Source organism: Carlito syrichta, unplaced genomic scaffold, assembly GCF_000164805.1.
Source record: "Carlito syrichta isolate Samal-C Ts95f unplaced genomic scaffold, Tarsius_syrichta-2.0.1 Scaffold307204, whole genome shotgun sequence".
In the NCBI taxonomy this organism is placed as follows: Eukaryota; Metazoa; Chordata; class Mammalia; order Primates; family Tarsiidae; genus Carlito; species Carlito syrichta.
This window is the reverse complement of record NW_007251300.1, coordinates 44,393-62,741: the sequence shown is the minus strand read 5'-3', so window position 1 is coordinate 62,741 and position 18,349 is coordinate 44,393. Positions and strand designations below refer to the sequence as shown.

The following is an 18,349-nucleotide window of genomic DNA, read 5'->3' as shown; positions in this document are numbered from 1 at the left end:
ATCTCAAAACTTTTATGGGGGGGCAGGGCTTGCTATTGTACAGCACAATCATAGCACGTTGCAGCCTTAGACTCCTGGGCTCAAGTGATCCTCCTGCCTTCAGCCTCTGAGTAGCTGGGACTACAGGCCTGTGTAACCATGCCCAGCTCAACCTTTGGTTTTTTAAAAAACTAAGCATGAGTCAATTTTGTAAGGAAAAGAACCCAAGACACATGAAATAAAATGAGGCAAGTATCAGGTAGAGGTCTATGCAATGCATTATAAAAATGGAAGACACTGAATATTTGGGATTTTTTATTTTTATACACATGACAAGATTTTACACCAAGAATAGTCAGTTAAATAGTACAAATTTACATTCATGAGGAATGTTAAAAAAAATTCAACTAAAAAAACCCACTTTTTCCTGTGACCCAGAATCCCAACATTTTACAGTGCAGGGGAGAAGGGGACTGGCAGGGAGCATCCAAAACAAGTCTCTCCCAAAAAAAATGACTGAAATTTCACATTCCCTCTCCACACAGGATCCAAATGGTGAGAACATAACTTACAATTCGTCTTTTTCAACTGTAGATTCCTGTAAATATGAAAAAAAATCACAAGTCATTAAAAGCTAGCAGAAAAATCTCTAGCTTACAGAATGCTCATGGTTTAACTTCTGTGAGCTACAGTCCTGACTCTGCCAGAACTAGAACTCTGCCTAACTTTGCAAGAAATAAAAAGCGAGCTGCATTTATTTTTGAGCTGGAGTCACTGTCGCCCAAGCTGGAGGGCAGTGGCATACTCATGGCCACTCCTTTTGGGCTCGTGGCCCTTCCACCTCAGCCTTCCAGGTAGCCGCCCTGCTAATTTTTTGATTTATTGTAGAGGCGAGGTCTCACCAAGTTGCCCAAGCTGGTCTCGAACCCCGGGCTCAGGCAATCCTCTTGCCTCGGCCTCCCAAAGTGCTGGGATTCTAGGCCTGAGCCGCCGCGCCTGGCCCAAATTGCATCACTGATCTCACATACCTTTGCTGTTTCTTGTTCTTCTTCGTCCATGCCTACATCCATTTCTTCTTCTTCATCTTGCTCTGTGTCTTCCGTTGTGTCTTCTGCTGTTTCTTCAGGTTCTTCTTCGGGTTCTTCTTCCACCTAAGGGCAACATTTATGGGCCAATTAATGTCTTGGATCTGTTTTTACGTTGCCATTTAGAGGTATAAGATCATAATGGACATCATTTCTGTTTATTCCAAACCAAAAAGTAAACGCTCTAACTAGAGTTTAGAGTTAACAGTCAAACAGTCAAAAAAGGGAAGCAGGCAAAAAGGAAAGAGGACACAAAAGGGAATTTACTAATTTCTAGGTTGGTGTCTGACATTATGGGAATTTAAACATTCCACAAAATTATTTCAAAAAAAGTAGAAACTGGACAGACTTCTCAGAGTTACATCACTTACTCATGATAAGCCTATTCTGAAGAATACAAAGAAACAAAGTCAGTCGCCCACGTGAGAAGGATGGGATACAGACCTTTGCATCAGGGTCGATGTTTAAACTGAGACGAAGCATTCTTTCTATTCTATCTCCATATGCTTTGGTGTCGGGTAAAAGATATCCTGACCGAAGCGTTGCAGTTTCAAACAAAACCACGGCAAGATCCAAAACTGTCTTGTCATCCTCATCTTCCTGAGATGGAAGAAGATGCATTTGATGAACATTAAAAGGTACAAAGCAGCCAGGTGCAGTGGCTCAAGCCTGTAATCCCAGCACTTTGGGAGGCTGAGATGAGAGGACTGCCTGAGCCCATGGGTTCGAGACTAGCCTAGGCAACATGGTGAGACTGTGTCTATACAAAAAAAAAAAAAAAAAATTACGCATGGTAGCGCATACCCATAGTTCCGGCTACTTGGGAGGCTGAGGTGGAAGGCTTGCCGGAGCCCAGCAGGTTGACACTGAGGTGGCCACAGACGTGCCACTGCACTCTAGCCTGGGCGAAGGAGTGAGACTCCAACACAAAAAAATAAAAAAGAAGGTACAAAGCATTCAAGTTAAGAGACGAGAGGATCACTATAATCTCACCTTAATTCGTCGAAGCATGTCTCTGATCAGTGGGTGTCTGGGATTAATTTCAAATGTTTTCTTCTGACTAGCATAATAACTGTTAAGGGATAAAAATGAACATTAACAAAACATATCCAATTGTAGGGTTCATATTTCCTCATTCTAACTTTCCTAATTGCAGAGAATAACTCTTAGAAAAGAAATCAAGACGTAGTTAGTTGGCCTTTCAACAACACTGGTTTGAACTGTGAAGTTCCGAGCAAATTTTCTCCATAAATACAATCTGCCCTATGTATTTGTAGGTTTTGCAACCAAAGTTAGATACAGAATACAGGGACCAAGTGCTGTGGCTGTAATCCCAGCACTTTGGGAGGCTGAGGTGGGAGGACCACTTGAAGTCAGGAGTTCCAGACCAGTCTGGGCAATATCGTGTGGCGTTGTCTCTACAAAAAAATGTAAAAAATTAGCCAAGTGTGGTGACTCACACCTGTAGTCCCAGCTACTTGGGAGACTGAAGTGGAAGACTGCTTGAGCCCAGGAATTTGAGACTGCAGTGAGCTGTGCTTGTGTCACTGCACTCCAGCCTAAGTGACCCTGTCCCTTAAAAAAAAGAAAAGCATTATTTTCAGAATGTGAAACTTGTATGGACGCTTGACTTTTTGTATACATGCACAGGGCAGACTGTGGAACTTGAGCATGCCTGGAATTTGGCAGGGGTCCTGGAACCAATGCCCCATGTCTACTTAGGGACAACTGTATTTATAGTTTGTTGGCCCTCTATACCTGCTGCATCTGCACATTCAACCCATCTTGATAAAAAAAAATATATAGTATAATGGCTATTTATATAGCACTTACATTGTATTAGGTATAAGTAACCTAAAGATGATTACAGTATAGAGTAAGATGTGCACTACATCATTTTATATAAGGGGTTGAGCACCCTTGGATTTTTGGTATCCACAAAGTATCCTGGAACCAATGCTGTGTGGATACCGAGGGATAACTGTATTGTTCCCTTTTAATGGGGGGTGGGCATGGTTGGATAAAAAAGTAAAATGAAGGAAACCATTTCATTTACTGATGAGTCTCAAACATCTAGAGCACTGCTGAGTGAATAAACTGATTTAATGACATTTGTTCTTCCTTAGTATATTCTTATTACTTTAATTGTAGCCCTGTCTCCCATAGTTCAGAAAAATCTATGCAGCCTTGAATGCTCAAATAATACTTTTTCCATGATGCCTTCACAATTTTCACAAAAACTTACTTTCTTCTACCTGAGCTCAGTTCATTCTCAACAAACACACCCCCACAGCCTTTACTGTTGGTTGTGATTATTCTCCCTCCTACAGATTAAAGCTCTGAGGACAGGGAGGAACCACATTATCCCTGTCCTGGTGTGCCCATTATCTACATAGGGCTTAGATTAGGACTTGATTTGTCTTTTTTTGTTTGTTTTCTTTTTTTGAGTTGGATTCTCACTCTGACATCCAGGCTGGAGTGCAGTGGCATGCTCATGGCCACCACGGCTTTGATCTGTTGGGCAGATGATCCTTCTGCCTCAGGCTTCCAAGTAGCTGGAACCACAGGCATGCCCCACCACATCCAACTAATTTTTTTGATTTATTGTAGAAACAAGGTCTTGCCATGTTGCTCAGGCTGGTCTCGAACCCCTGTATTCAGGCAATCCTCTCATCTCCACCTCCCAAAGTGCTGAGAGTACAGGTGTGAGCCACTGTGCCTGGCTTTTTTTTTTTTAAAGGAGACAGGGTCTGGCTATGTTACCCAGGCTAGAGTGCAGTGCAATCATTGTACACTATAGCCACAGACTCCAGATATACACATATATGGCATTCTGGAACTGTGACAGCAATATAAACTATACTTGTGAGAAAGGGCTTTAAAAAGAAGAAAAATCTTTAAGCTAGGCCTTGAGACAAAAAAGGAAGATGACTAGGCAGTTTATCAGAGAGAAAATATTCCACATGGAAAAAGAGAGTAAAAGCATGGAAGTCATTTTCAAGGCCATTGCTGTGACATTAAAACAAACTTGAAATATTAGATTCCTTGAAAGTAAAGGATACCAAAGACCCACTGTGCCTCCTCCAGTACTTGGATCTTAAGTTCAAATACTTGTTGTATCACAGGTCCCTTAAACCCTTTATTTTGTGAGACATTCTGTTTGGGCACCTATAATTTAATGCATGGAGAGTATGACTTAATAAGTCCAGATACCAGGCCAAGCACATAATCCAATGCAAAGCAGACAATATGTATAACAGATTAAGACCTTTTCTTTCTCTATTATAGAAGTCCCTCTGTAAACGTGTCCATCTTATAGTAGACAATGGTAGACACTTAAAACACAACATTAATTTTTGCATAGAAGTTGGTGTTATCAGCAAAAAAAAGAGGCCAGGTAAGAGTTAACCCTTTGGCCGGGACTTTCTGAGGACACTTACTTTGTAGAGATGTCCTTGCCTGTCTGGTATGCTTGAGCCTTCATGATTCTCTCCATGTTGCCAGACCATCCATATTGGCTGGCCACAAGAGCACATGGAGACTCTGTCAGGCGCTGAGACACCACAGCCTTTTCAATCTTAGGATAAGAAATCAAAAGTTAGGTATAAATGACTGGCAACAGGTTAAAGCCATTTAGTAATTGTACTTTGACTTTCTAAGATGTTACCACTTATGATCATAAATACAGGGGCAGGTCATAAAACCAGCTTTCATTCAGGTTTAGGAATTCTTAGGAGACACCGTCATTTAATAATCTGAATTTTTCAGTCAGAAATAAATATGTACACACATACTTTTAAAACCATAAAACTTACCTGTAAAAGTTTAAGGTATTACAAAAGCAATATTAAACTACAGAATATTTTAATAAGTTTTAAGTTCTTCCAATAATTTAATTACATTATTAAACATTGTTCTTTATAATTTTAATGGTAGAGTAACTAACTAACTGCAGTTTAATTTGTTGAGAAAATTTTTTTTTCTTAAATGCAGGTGTTAAAATTTTCACAATTTGTAATTATCCAGAATACCTTGTCTTTGAGGGCTTTATCTTTCATCCAGTTGAGCAGAGGCTCAAATTCTTTCTCAATTGCTTCACGACTCTCCTTAGTTTTCTCACTTTCATCAAACTTCACTCCTTCCTTGGCAACATTTTGGAATCTCTTCCCATCAAACTCAGGAAGGGCCTGAATGCAGTATTCATCCACAGGTTCTGTGAGGTAAATAACTTCATAGCCCTTTTTCAGAAGTCGCTCAACAAATGGAGAAGATTCGGCCTACAAAATTAAGGGAAGGAACAGTTTTCCAAGTCTGGCCCTACCAGGAGGTTGTTTCTACAGTATTAACAGTCCTATTTTACAGGTAAAGAATTAAGAGGTACAGAAATTATAAGTGACTTTTCTACTAGTGACTGACTGACCAGTCTTCATAACTACCCCAGTTACACACTTAAGTTTTTTTTTTTTCCTCTCAAGAGTTGGCTATAACTCCTCAGTTCGGTTCCAGAATCCCTGACAGTTGAGAGTTCATCTCACCTCTTTTCTGCTTGACCCAGCCATGAAGTAGATTTTGTCCTGTTTTTCCTTCATTCTTTCCACATACTGGTCTAGACTAGTAATGTCAGTTGGATGATGAGAAGACTGGAACCTAAGAAGTTTAGCAAGACGTGTTCGATTGGAGTGGTCTTCAATCACCCCAAGTTTGATGTTGGTACCAAATTCTTTCCAAAAAGTATCATTGTATTTCTCATCAGCAATCTTCTTGATCATGTCCAGAGTTTTACGGACAAGCTTCTTTCTAATCACCTGAAAAATTAAGGAACAACTGATCATATAAGTTCATCTCAAACTTTTGAAAATGTAAGGTACCCATGGAGTAGTGGTGAAAAAATACAAAGACAGGTGTCCTCATTGCCACTATCAAGGGGCAGGGAATGGTGAAGCACTCCTCCACCAGACTGAGTTGAAACTAAGGTGTCAGTGGAAATAGCCACAGGACAGGTTTCATGTTTATATTCTGTCCTTAGAACTCAGATACTCTTTCTAGGATCTAAAAAAAAAAAAAAAAAAATGAATCGACAAGTTACTTTCAAATACTTTTAAACTTAAAAACTAAAGAGCCTTCTATATGGAGGGGTACTAGGGGAAAATGGTTTAACAAATGGGTGGCTAAAGCATACATGACAAAATGGACCAGGTGGTGGATCAATTGGTTGTCATCATGTAATTCTTTGGGGGAAATGACACAGATTCTTTGATCTGCTCATCCCACAGTGAAAGGAAGCTCTTCATCTGAGGAGTCAAGGACTAGACTCAAAATCTCATTACTCCACAAATGAAGCCTGTCCTTTGAACCCCAATAAGAGAGCAAAGTGGCCAGCTTCTTCCCAGAGATTCACCTTAAGCAATTTATGTTGCTGAAGAGTCTCACGGGAAACATTCAAGGGGAGATCATCTGAGTCCACCTTCAGAGGCAAAAGAAAGCAAGTTCAGCGAGCAATAAAACAGTAGGAAAAAGTGAAGCCAAACAATACAAACACTACCAGACCCCCACTCCAACACCCCTCCTTCCAATCTTCAGATACTTACAACACCCTTGACAAAATTAAGGTACTTAGGCATCATATCATGGAAGTCGTCTGTGATGAATACTCGGCGCACATATAACTAAAAAAGAGAAGAAAAATGGGTCACTTTCTGGAAATCATACTTTCACATTTTAAATGCAGTGTATACTACTTTAAAACCCACCTTAATGTAATCACTCTTCTTAGATCCATATTCGTCAAATAGACCACGTGGAGCAGATGTGGGCACGAATAAAATGGATTTGAAGGTAACCTCCCCTTCAGCAGTAAAGTGAATATAAGCCATGGGGTCATCACTTTCCTGTGGAAAGTTGGTATCTTAGTCATTCAACTAGCATAGGAAAAAAGCAGTGCAAAGGCTAAGCAATTTATTAGGTGACACACATTCAGTTTATCATCTAACAACAACAAAATTCCCTTACCAAAAAAAGAAGAGAGAAAAAAAAAGATTAAGATTGTAATTTGAATGGGTTAAAGTTGTTTTGATGATTCTGTATGTGTGAGAGAGCAAAACAGGAAGACCACCACCCTGTCTAAATGACGAAATTATATGGAACACTTCATGAGCGCAGCACTGAACCACTAACAGGACTCAAGAACAGATCTTTCCATGGAGTTTAGCTCTAGCAGTGGATTCAAAGAGGTGTGTAAAAACCTGGAAAGCATCAAGTCATAAAGTTCCTAGATCCACATTATCTATTACTGTATCATATGTGGCTACTGTGTACTTGAAATGTGGCTAGACCAACTGCGATGTGTTCAGTGTAAAATACATTTTGAAGACAGTACAGGTTACAAAAAAAATATAAAGTCTTTTTACACTGACTATATGTTGAACTAATACTATTTTGGGTATTTTGGGTTAACTAAATTATATTCTTAACATTTATTTCACCCGTTCCCATTCTTTATGTGATATTAAAAATATAGACTGGGAGCAGTGACTCAAGCCTGTAATCGCAGCACTTTGGGAGGCTGAGGTGAGGGGACTGCCTGAGCCCACGGGTTCGAGAATAGCCTGGGCAACTTGGCAAGACATCATCTCTACAATAAATCAAAAAATTAGCTGGGCGTGGTAGCACGCGCCTGTAGTTCCAGTTAGAAGGTTGAGGTGGAGGCGGAAGGATTGCCTGAGCCCAGGAGGTCAACGCTGGGGTGGCCGTGAGTCTGCCACTGCACTCCAGTATGGGCGACAGAGTGAGACTTCAACTCAAAAAAAAAAAAAAAAAAAAAAAAAAAAAAAAAATATATATATATATATATATATGTAAAAAAATAACATTTGTGGTCCACATCATATTTTTAGTACAGTTGCCTTATATAAAAGTAAGTTTATACATATTAGGACTTCAGAGTTCACAGAAATAAAGACAGAACAAAGGAAGTTTCAAGAGTTAAAATTTAAAGCATAGGCAAAAAAGAGTAAAGAACAAATGCAGGAATAGAATACTGAGCTTTATCTAGCTATGCTAAGTCCGTTAAAGTATTCTTTTACTTGTACAAAATACTATTTGGGGAAACTTTAATTTGAAACTTGGGATTCTTAAGAGTTATAAGTAGGATCAGTAGAAGAAAAAACACAGGCAAGGAAACATAGATTTAGTAATTATTTTTAGACATAGGACATCACAATGAATGTTTAATGCTGTAAGCAAGATCTTTAGAGCTTATGTTGAAAGCCACTTAATAATATGACTGTGTTTTGTGGTAGAAATCGAACATCTACCTACGCAGGTGGTTCTTAATCTCTTTTTGTAACACAAATGCTTTGGCAGTCTGGTGAAGCCTGCAGATTCCTTATCAGAATAGTTAAAGTCTTAAAACTGTTTTAAACATTTTTGATGTTACAATGTTTCATTATTATATTAACCAAGAGCTAGCCTCAATTCTAATAACCACTGCCTTTTTGAAGTAGTGATGAGCTCAATTATTCAGCTTGAGTTAAAATGATGTGTTCTGGAAACTGGTTACTCTCCAGGACCATCTCAGGTTCACATAAAATTTAAATGTGGCTTTATTTATGATTAAGTCAATAAATTATATATTGATGCATGACTATTTCATCTATATTCCTAGAAGTAGATATGTTATAGTTGACCTAGGTCTTTTTAAAAAATCTTCTCTTTGAGAAAAAAATAAAACTAATAGGGTGATATTTTATCTATGCATTAATAACCTGAAGCTAAGGAATTCTAGGATAATATTTACCTTTGAAAATGATTTGTAGAAAGCTTTATATTCATCTTCTTCTACTTCTTTTGATGGTCTCTGCCATATTGGTTTGATATCATTCATAAGTTCCCAATCCCAGACAGTTTTTTCAACCTAAAGTTACAGTATTGAATTAGTCTCTCTTGTACTTACTCATAGTTATCCTAGCAGTAACCATAGCTTCCGTGGGTTTCAAGAGTATGTAAAGCACCAAAGGACACTTGCTAACTAGTACAGTTCTTGTCAACTGGATCAAAAAATTAAAAGTAAAGTATTTCTCTCAATATTTAAGGCCAATATTTAATACAAAAAGGCAACTGGTTAACATAATAACTGATAAAAAGCCAATTAAATTTATTTCTTATTCTTATTTTTAAGTAGCTAAAATGCTGTTTCTTGAAAATATTTGTTTTGAGGTTAGAAAGATACACATATTACATTCTCCTATTTCATATGACTTAAAGAAATCCAACATTTTGACAATAAATATTCCTGAGCAACCGTCACCACTATTTCTTCTATTTATTCTGCTACGTGAGGGAAGCCAGATAACTATTTTTATAGTCAAGCCCTACATGACAGAAGGACAAAAGAGGATTCAGAAAGCTTTTTAAGATTTCAAAATTCAGTGTGGCAGCTCATGCCTGTAATCCCAGCACTTTGAGAGGCCAAGGCAAGAATATTGCTTGAGTCCAGGAGTTCAAGATCAGTCAGTCGGGCAACATAGTGAGACCTCATCTCTACAAAAAAAAAAAAATAAGCTGGGTGTGGTGGTGCACACCCTTAGTCCCAGCTACTTAGGAGGGATTGCTTGAGCCCAGAAGGTAAAGGATGCAGTGAGCTGGACAGTGTGCCACTGCCACTGCACTCCAGCCTGGGCCACAGAGTGAGGTCTCACTTAAAAAAACAAAATCAAAAAACTTTCTAGCACCTGGATAAAGTAAATCTTTAAGAACCGACGCTTACCTCAAATCAGCCTGGTGCCGCCTACTTGGGTTTTTCTGCATATCTTAAACCACATCTTACGAAGAGGGACGAGCCAGACTTACTTTTTTAGTTTTGGGTTTCTTTTCTTCTTCCTCTTCTTCTACTGCAGCTTCATCATCAGATTCTTCTTTTTCTTCTTTTGCTGCTTCTTCTTCTTCCATGGGCTCCTCAACAGTTTCAGTCTATTGAAATAGAAAGAATTATAGTTAAACTCATTTGTTTAATAATTCTGATTTTGTCTACAGAGTAACATTACAGTTTAAAAAATAGGTCTCCCTCCATAAGAATACCTCAAGAGTACACTTAACCGAGGGATCAAATTTAGCCTTTATTCTTTTAGCGTCAAACATTAAATATATGCCAAGGCAATACACATACAATATAGATTTACCTTGCTGCTCCACACATAAATAGGAAAGTTTATGAACTGTGAATATTTTTTGACAAGATTTTTAATTGTATCCAATTCAAGGTAATCAGATGCTTCTTCTTTTAAGACAAGGCTGCAAGGAAAATAAGATGTTTAGTGACACCCAACGTTTAGAAGATTTGATTACAAATAAGTCTAGCTATCTTGATGATGATGACACTAGCCAGCATTTCTGTGACATCCAAGATGTCCCCATTCTTCATGTTAAGAACTCTCTTCATCACCAATAAGGCTTTGTGAGCTAAATATACCACGTATACAGCCCAGCACTTTGGGAGGCCGAGGCAAATAGATTGCCTGAGCCCACGGGTTCGAGACCAGCCCCCGCAACTTGGCAAGACCTCGCCTCTACAATAAGTCAAAAAAAAAAAAAAAAAAAAAGATATAGCACACATAGACATAAGAGAGCGAAGAATATTCCCTGCATTCTCCTAAGCAGAGAATATCCTTAGTTTCAAGTAGAAAATGAAAATGCTCCCAATCATCTCAATATGTTGGGTTGTTATAATTTTTCAAGGTGAGAAAGCACCAAAACATTCGGGAGAAAATGGGATCATACATTGTCACAGCTCTTACAGTTATTCTAGACAAGGGTCAGCAAATGAGTGGGCACCCGTTAGCAATTTTACTGGGACACATCCTTATATACTGTCTATGGCTACCTTCAAGCTAAAACAGAGTTAGGACATGTGGCAAACACGTAGTCAATAAGCTTAAAATATTTACTAGCTGGTCCTTTTAAGTCTAGACTTCTGATCCAGACTAAGAATACCGACTTGAGAAATAGAAATAGAACCTAAGGCTATGGCAGTGGATAAGTTAAGAGGAACACATGGATAATGAGAAAATGGCTGGAACTTCACTTTTAGGGAAAAAGAATATCAACATTTAAGAAACGGGCAAAGGAAATTTTTAAAAAGATATGCTGGGTTATGGAAGCTAGGTACTGGGAAAACAGTCTAAAGTAGCGAGCAGCAGAAAGCAAATACTATGGAAAACCCAAGGAAAGACACTAAAAAGAAAGGAAGAAAGGAAGGACGAAATAAATCTATTTCCATGAGCAATGTCAATTAAAACCATATATATATCTGAATCCATCAGATTTAGGACTCAGGCTTATGAGCGAATGCTCTCGATGGAAAGGGAGATAAGGTAGGCCGAGGGGCAAAGGCAGGTAGGCCTCAGGAAGCCCAGCTGTGGAGGGGGAGAGGAAGGTACGGACCGACGGAGAAGGGGCACGGCATCCCACTTTCCTCTCCTCCCAGTCAGGGATACTTGAATGTTCACACACCGAGGGAGGGAAAGAGTAAGGTGTGAGACAAAGGCTGCCTCAAAGATGGGAAAGGAACCGACTTACGCCTAGTCTTTCAGAAGGCAGCATCAGACAGAGCAGAGGCAGAAGGAGGAAGGACAGATATACCTGTTAACATCGATCAGATGCTAATTTCATGATCTCGCCAAGTCTCACAAAGTCATTAGGGTATAGCAGCAGCTAATTTAGAGGTAGGAACAGTAGTATAAATTGAACTAACACTTGTTTTATTGGCCAAATATAAAATGAAGTCACACAGTGAGGCAGGATCTTGATCTTGTCACTTCTTCTTCCTTTGGTCATTCCAAACTTTCCGTTCCTCAAGAGGGCCATGCCCTCTTGCTTCTGGAACCTCAACATGCTGTGCTTGCTTCCTAGAGTATCTATCTGAACCCATCACTACTTCAGAAAGGCCTTTTATACCCTTTCCTCAAAAGAGTAGAGGTATTCCTTGGCTTCTTGACATTTGTCAGAAATTACTTCCTGCTGTTCCTCCGTGCTAGAATCAACTTTGTGTAAAAGAGGGGAGCACATCTGTCTTCTTCTCCAGTGTAGCTCTCACCCCAGCACATAGCAGGCATTCAAACGCGCATCTGATGAGGGAATGCTGGGGTAGGGAGACGTGAAGAAAAAGGGCAATTCTGTTCAAGGAAAGCAGAACTTGCTGTAAAATTCCACTTACTGATCAACTGCCCATGCTACCTGCATGAAACTGTCCTGATTACCCCTACAATGAACCTTCCAACAAAATTTTTGCCTTCTAAGAGCTTATAACCTGATAATCTCAACTGTCTCTTAGCACCCTAGGACATTAACACCTCTTGGAACATCATATTCTATCTCCTTCTGTAGGAATGATTAACCCATCTTTCTCTACCATCCAGTACAGTGCCCTAAAAAGAGAGAGCACTGGGTATAATTCAGTGATGCCTCCAAATGAGACCTGGAGATGTGACTGTCAATAACAAAGGTAGCCAGTGCGGTGGCTCATGCCCATAATCCCAGCACTTTAGGAGGTAGAGGTGAGAGGACTGCCAGAGCACACGGTTTGAGACCAGCCTGGGCAACATGGCAAGACTTCATCTAAACAATAAATAAAAAAAATTAGCCAGTCGTGGTGGCACCTGGAGTTCCAGCTACTTGGAAGGCTGAAGCGGAAGATCACCTGAACCCAGCAGGTCAAGGTTGCAGTGGCCATGAGCATGCCATTGCACTCTAGCCTGGGTGACAGAGTGAGACTCCAACTCAATAAACAACAAAAACAAAACAGAACAAAAGATAAAGGTAAGCTGTAACAATAAATTAGCCAAAGTATTAAAATGCAATCGCCTAGTTTTCATTAAAAGAACATCTGTGACAATGAAGACAGGAAATGCTACCTTCTAAGATGAAACAAATTGGTCAAAATGATAGATATATGCTTCTTTCCTACTTGACGATTTAAAAACCCTTAATTTGAGAAAATTTTAAAGTGAATTAAGAAAAAAAAATGAAGTAGGCACATTCTCTTACTCACTTGGCGGAACTGGGCAAGTCGACTGAGCTCTGGAGTGGAATGTTCTTATTTCCAAGACGGAAAAAAGGCCAAAAGCTGCCCTATATATTTCCCACTACTGCAAGCACCAAGAGCTACTTACAGGGTATCTAGCCTATACAATAGTTGTTGGCTTAAAAGGAACCCTAATGTGCATTTAACAAACTGTAGCTACCCTCAAATGAAACATTTTCTTTCAAAGAGCTTTCCTAACTCTCATCAACTTTCTTCAAGCCCTGTCTCTGCCTGTTCCCTTCACACCACCCCAGCTCTGGCTGCTGTCACAGAACTCAAATAGTCTCCATGGTCCCACCAAGAGTCTCTTCTCGTCCAGTCCTGCCACCTTCCATATCACCTTCAGAAATCTTTCAGCAAGTGCCACTGGTGGAGAGAATTCCTTTAATCCTGCTAACATGCTGTGTCTCTAGGCCCTTTATCCAGAATATCTGCAGACGTCAACTGCTTTTCTGACCTGTAAAGCTGAAAGTTACTCTTCCTGGGAGGCTTCCTGCTCACCTTCTCCCTGGGGGAACTGCTAACACTTCCTACTTTATGCCTTTGACACACAACAGCAACTACCAACTTCCGGGCCCAACCTTTTGCAGATCCTCAAATACTTCTTTAAGTGTTGAGAGCAGTTCGGTTTCCTCATTTTATAGGCAAAATTAGGGCCCAGAATGTCATTTGCTCAGAAAATCAGAACTGGAGAGCCAAGATTCTCACAATAACTATTAATTCTTATCGGGCATCAGTAATACTCACGTAATTGTTGTTCCCCGTCCCAGAGTGTTTCCTCTTGGGTCAGCAATTACAGAAAATTCATTAGAGTCAGATTCCCAGATGTGCTGGGTATCATTGTTGTGTTTCGATGTGACAATAACTTTATCTGCTACAAGGAAGGCAGAATAGAAACCAACACCAAACTGGCCAATCAGTTCCGAAGTTGACTGGCCATCTTCTTGTGCCTCAGTCATTTTGTTTAAAAACTCGCTTGTCCCAGATTTGGCTATGGTACCAAGGTTTTTAACCAACTCTTCCCTGGTCATTCCAACGCCAGTGTCCGTGACATGCAGCAGGTTCTTCTCCTTATCGCACTAAAAGCAAGATAAGAACCAGATAGTTAGATCTGCATGATACATTAGTATGCCAAGCAAATACTGAGCTATTTTAAGCTGAGAAACCACCAGCTCTGGGCCCCATCAACTCCAACATAGAAAACTAAGGAAAGATTTTCCTCTAAGTAGTATTTTATGGCCTTTGCAAAAAGTACACATCTTAAGGCACTCAGTGTTATTTCAGAAAGTATCAATATCAAATGGGCAGAGACTCGTTGGTCTAAATATCAAAGGGAGGATGCTGACATAAATTTAAAAAGTTATTTTTGAAGGGAAAAAGTTCCAAGAAAAATAAAATGTTATATTTTGCCCATTTCTCTGATAGAAAACAAAAGAACCTGAATGATACCTGTATTTAGACTCTGTGGTTATCATTAATGTTCTTCACTAAATACTCCTGCCTTCCAGGAACATGAGTTGAGTTGCACTTCCTCCATTTTTGGGTGAGTGAGGCCATGTGACTAGTCCTGGCCAATGAACTGCAAATGAGTGGAGCTTTCTGGCTGAGCCTTTATAAAATTGGTGTGAGACCCTGCAAGCTCTCTCTGCTCCATGGCAACCAGTGATGCTCCAGATAGCTGCTCATACCTGTGTCTTGGCATGAGGATGAGGCAGAGCAAAGGCCATACACAGCCTGCGATACAAGATCTAAGCTAGGAGTTGGAAAGTGTTTCCTGCTCAAGGCCAGACAGAAAGTATTTCAGGCTTTGTGAGCCATATGGTCTCTGTCACACCAACTCCACTGTACCACAGAAGCAGTCACAGATAGTGTACAAACAAATGGGTATGGCTATATCTTTTTTTTGAGTTGGAGTCTTGCTGTTGTCCAGGCTGGAGTACAGTGGCATGTTAATGGCTACCACAGCCTTGACTGCTGAACTCAGGCAATCCTTCCACCTCAGCCTTCCAAGTAGCTGAAACTATAAGCATGTGCCACCACACCCAGCTAATTTTTTGGTTTTTATTTTGTAGAGATGAGGTCTCACCAAGTTGCCCAGGCAATCCTCTCGTCTCCACCTTCTAAAGTGCTGGGATTACAGGCATGAGCCACCATGCCCAACCAGACATGACCATGTTCTAAAACAACTTTATAAAAACAGACAAAGTCAGAGTTGGCTCATAGGCCAGTTTGCTGATCTCTGAGTTGAGTCACTTAGACTTGTCACTGTGGTATAACCTAGCCTATCTCGACTGACATAGAGTCTCTATTTCTAAGAAAAGAAAAACACTGTCTTATGCTTACCTTAATTTTGACTGTCAGCTCCTCATTTCCAGAAAGAGCATTTTCATCTGTCAGTGATATTAGCCTTATCTTATCTAAGGCATCAGAAGCATTTGAAATCAGTTCTCTCAGGAAAATCTAAATGGAAGCCAGATTTAATACACTTAGATTAGCCTCAAGAAACTTAAGACATGGAATTTAATATCAAACCCATTTTATTTCTCCTCTGTACCTTGAAAAAGCACTCTTAAAGGAAAAAGACTTCTTATGGTACAGGGGTGGCTTTACTCTCTCGTCAAAAGGAGGAATAGGTACCTAAACAGAGGACTGTGGCAACTAGGGGAACACCTGCACTGGCAAGAGCAGTGACACTATTCTCCCACCAGTGACCTTCAGGCATGCAATACATGAAGCTTAGTTTATGTGACTGCCCTTAAGGCTCACAATTATTTCCCAGGCCATGAACCTATCTGGAGAGAAAAGGAAAAACAAAGAAGGGAGAATGTCTAACATCCACCCCCTCATAGATACCTAGTAGCGATTTTTGTATATACTGGGTATTTAAATCCTGCTGAGTATATACTTGGGATTACTATGTTACTTAAATTTACTTAGCTTACTATGAAAGTAAATAACTATGCCACTATAGAGATACAAAATATTCTCCTAGCCACATATTGCTTACCTCTTTATTTTTATACAAGGAATTGATGATAAGTTTCATCATCCTGTTAACTTCAGCTTGGAAGGCAAACTTTTCCGATTTCTCTCTAAGTTCTCTAATTTGCGATGCATTTAATCCATCCAACTGAATAGCTTCTTCCTCTCTAAGGAAATCAGATAAGCAAATACTGCATTGCTTAGTTCCCTTCAGAAAGAGAGACTGTGATGAAAGTACAACTGGCCTCTGAAGGTTGTCTCGAGGGTTAAAAGGTTAAAATGGAAGCCTTTGTAAAATATTGTTAATATATCATCTCTTTAGTTTATCACGGTAGGTTACCTTTAACACTGAGTTGGAAATACTTTATTCTTAAAATTACCAGAAAAACAAAGCCAGCTTTCCTCTACCAAAAATCAAAGTCACGCTCATTTATGCTCCATAGTAAGGACCTTAAAACTGTCAGTAAATCCTAAGAGGCCAAATTTTACAACACTGCTCAACTGACAGAAATCCCGTTTTAAAAAATTACTAAGTGTACACACTTAATGAATACAAAGCCAACTGAAAGTCTTGTCTGAGGTCTTAGAAAGTTTGCTGCAGAATACTCACACCCTATAGTTATCAAAATAGTGCTCAAAGGAATTAATTCAATTTTGATCAGTCACTGCTAAGGGCAGGTCAGGAGTCAGGAGCTGCTTATGCACGCACGTAACTTACCACCTCTAACATTTCTCTGGCCACTTTTCAGCTATTTAATTAGAGGGTGTTACGCTTTATTTCGACGTTTGGAGAAGAGACCCAAAGAAGCTACAGTCACTCACAACACCCACAGGGCTAATCCGGATCGTTTCAGAGGAACACAAACCTCTGCACCACTTCATCATCCGTCCTTGAGCCTTCTCTGCTTTTACCCAGATCCTCTTCGACTGTGCCATCCACGTCGACTTCATCATCAGCTCTGGCCGACCCTGCAGCAAGATTTAACACCGGAAAACTCTTAACACGCTGTTGCTCCTTGCACTCCCCGAAGCCATGTGGCCGAGTCGGGCAAGTTGCAAAACTCAGTCGGGGAAGTCGGGGAGACGGGGATCAGAGTTTAAACTCTCAGCGAAAACCCAGGACAGCACGTTCCTCATGGAAGGTCGGGTGCTGAGGTCCCCAGTAGATCCTACAGAGCCCCTCGTCTTCCAGAAACAACGTTTACTCAGTAGCCGGCCACCGGGTCCCGCGACCCCCACACGTGCTGCGCGCAGGCCTCGCCGGCTGATCCGGCCAGGACTCAGGCCTTCGTTCTCGCAGCTCAAAATGCAAACCCGGCTCGTGCCAGCGCTGGCCTGGGCCACGACAGCTGGACCCAGAGGCCGGGGAAGAGGAGATCCGGCTAAAGAGTCGAGCTCGAGCGACGCGGACGCCAGCGCCCGACACCGCCGTCCGAGGCCGCGGAGGCGGGAAGGCGGGGGGCGAGGGTCCTCACGCTCAGACGGCCGAAGCCCTCCGAGGGTGGGGGCGGGGTGGCCAGCGCCGCTCCCGGAGGAGCGGAAGCCCCGGAGCCCCACCCCGCGGCCGTCGAGCGCTCCCCGAGCGACCCCATCAGGGCCGCGGGGCCCTGAAAGGACCCTGCTGCTTTTCTTCCCGGAGGACAAACGCCACCCGCTAACGGTCTTTCGAGGAAAGGCGAAGGCCCCCTCGGCCCCCCGCGGGCCTCGGTATCCCCAGTCCAGCCGCAACACCCCCAGAAGCTTCCAGAAGCGGCCGCGCTTGGGGGGGGCGTCCGCGCCTCCAAGAGCACTCACCGAAGGTCAGCAGGACGCAGCAGAGGCCCAGCACCCACAGGGCCCTCATGGCGTGCGCCGGCGAGCCTCGCGTCCCTTTGATCGCAGGAGCCGCCTCCACCCCCCCACCCCTGCGCTCGGTCCTCACACCTCGAGCAGCGCGGTCCGCCCACTACACCCCCGGCAGGTCCGGCCGCTTTTCACCCCCGCTTCTCGCGGGCGGGGGACGGGGACACGAACCCGCCAATCGCGCCGCACCACGCACCCCCGGCACCCAATGGGGACACGCGGGGGGGACGGCGGCCCACCAATCGGAGCTCTCCAGGTCCGGTGCCCGCCGTCTCAAGCGTGGCTCCTCCCGATTGGTCAGGCTTGGCGGCTGTCCTCCAATCAAATGGCTCCGCGGGCCTACTCCCACAGGGGACCACCCCTTTGCCTGGGCAGCCTTGGCCGC

General features: G+C 41.8%; 1 protein-coding gene across 2 annotated transcripts; it reads right to left on the bottom strand.

Annotated features, from left to right (window-relative positions):
• Positions 1–281: 281 nt before the first annotated feature.
• On the bottom strand, positions 282–18,103 carry HSP90B1 (heat shock protein 90 beta family member 1). 2 transcript variants are annotated; one of them, XM_021715587.1, is made up of 19 exons: positions 18,046–18,103; positions 17,917–18,010; positions 16,989–17,091; positions 16,148–16,289; positions 15,484–15,600; positions 13,888–14,219; positions 10,241–10,352; positions 9,912–10,031; positions 8,860–8,976; positions 6,815–6,952; positions 6,653–6,730; positions 6,463–6,528; positions 5,600–5,869; positions 5,096–5,341; positions 4,505–4,641; positions 2,058–2,136; positions 1,509–1,664; positions 1,008–1,130; positions 282–577 (listed from the first exon to the last, which is right to left on the bottom strand). In XM_021715587.1, exons 2-19 carry the CDS (start codon positions 17,963–17,965, stop codon positions 548–550), a joined length of 2,415 nt encoding a protein of 804 aa, XP_021571262.1. In that variant the 5' UTR covers positions 17,966–18,010; positions 18,046–18,103; the 3' UTR covers positions 282–547. The 2 variants fall into 2 exon arrangements, with proteins under 2 accessions (XP_021571262.1, XP_008062312.1); XM_008064121.2 differs by having other exon boundaries at positions 16,841–17,091; positions 17,917–18,097.
• Positions 18,104–18,349: the final 246 nt, after the last annotated feature.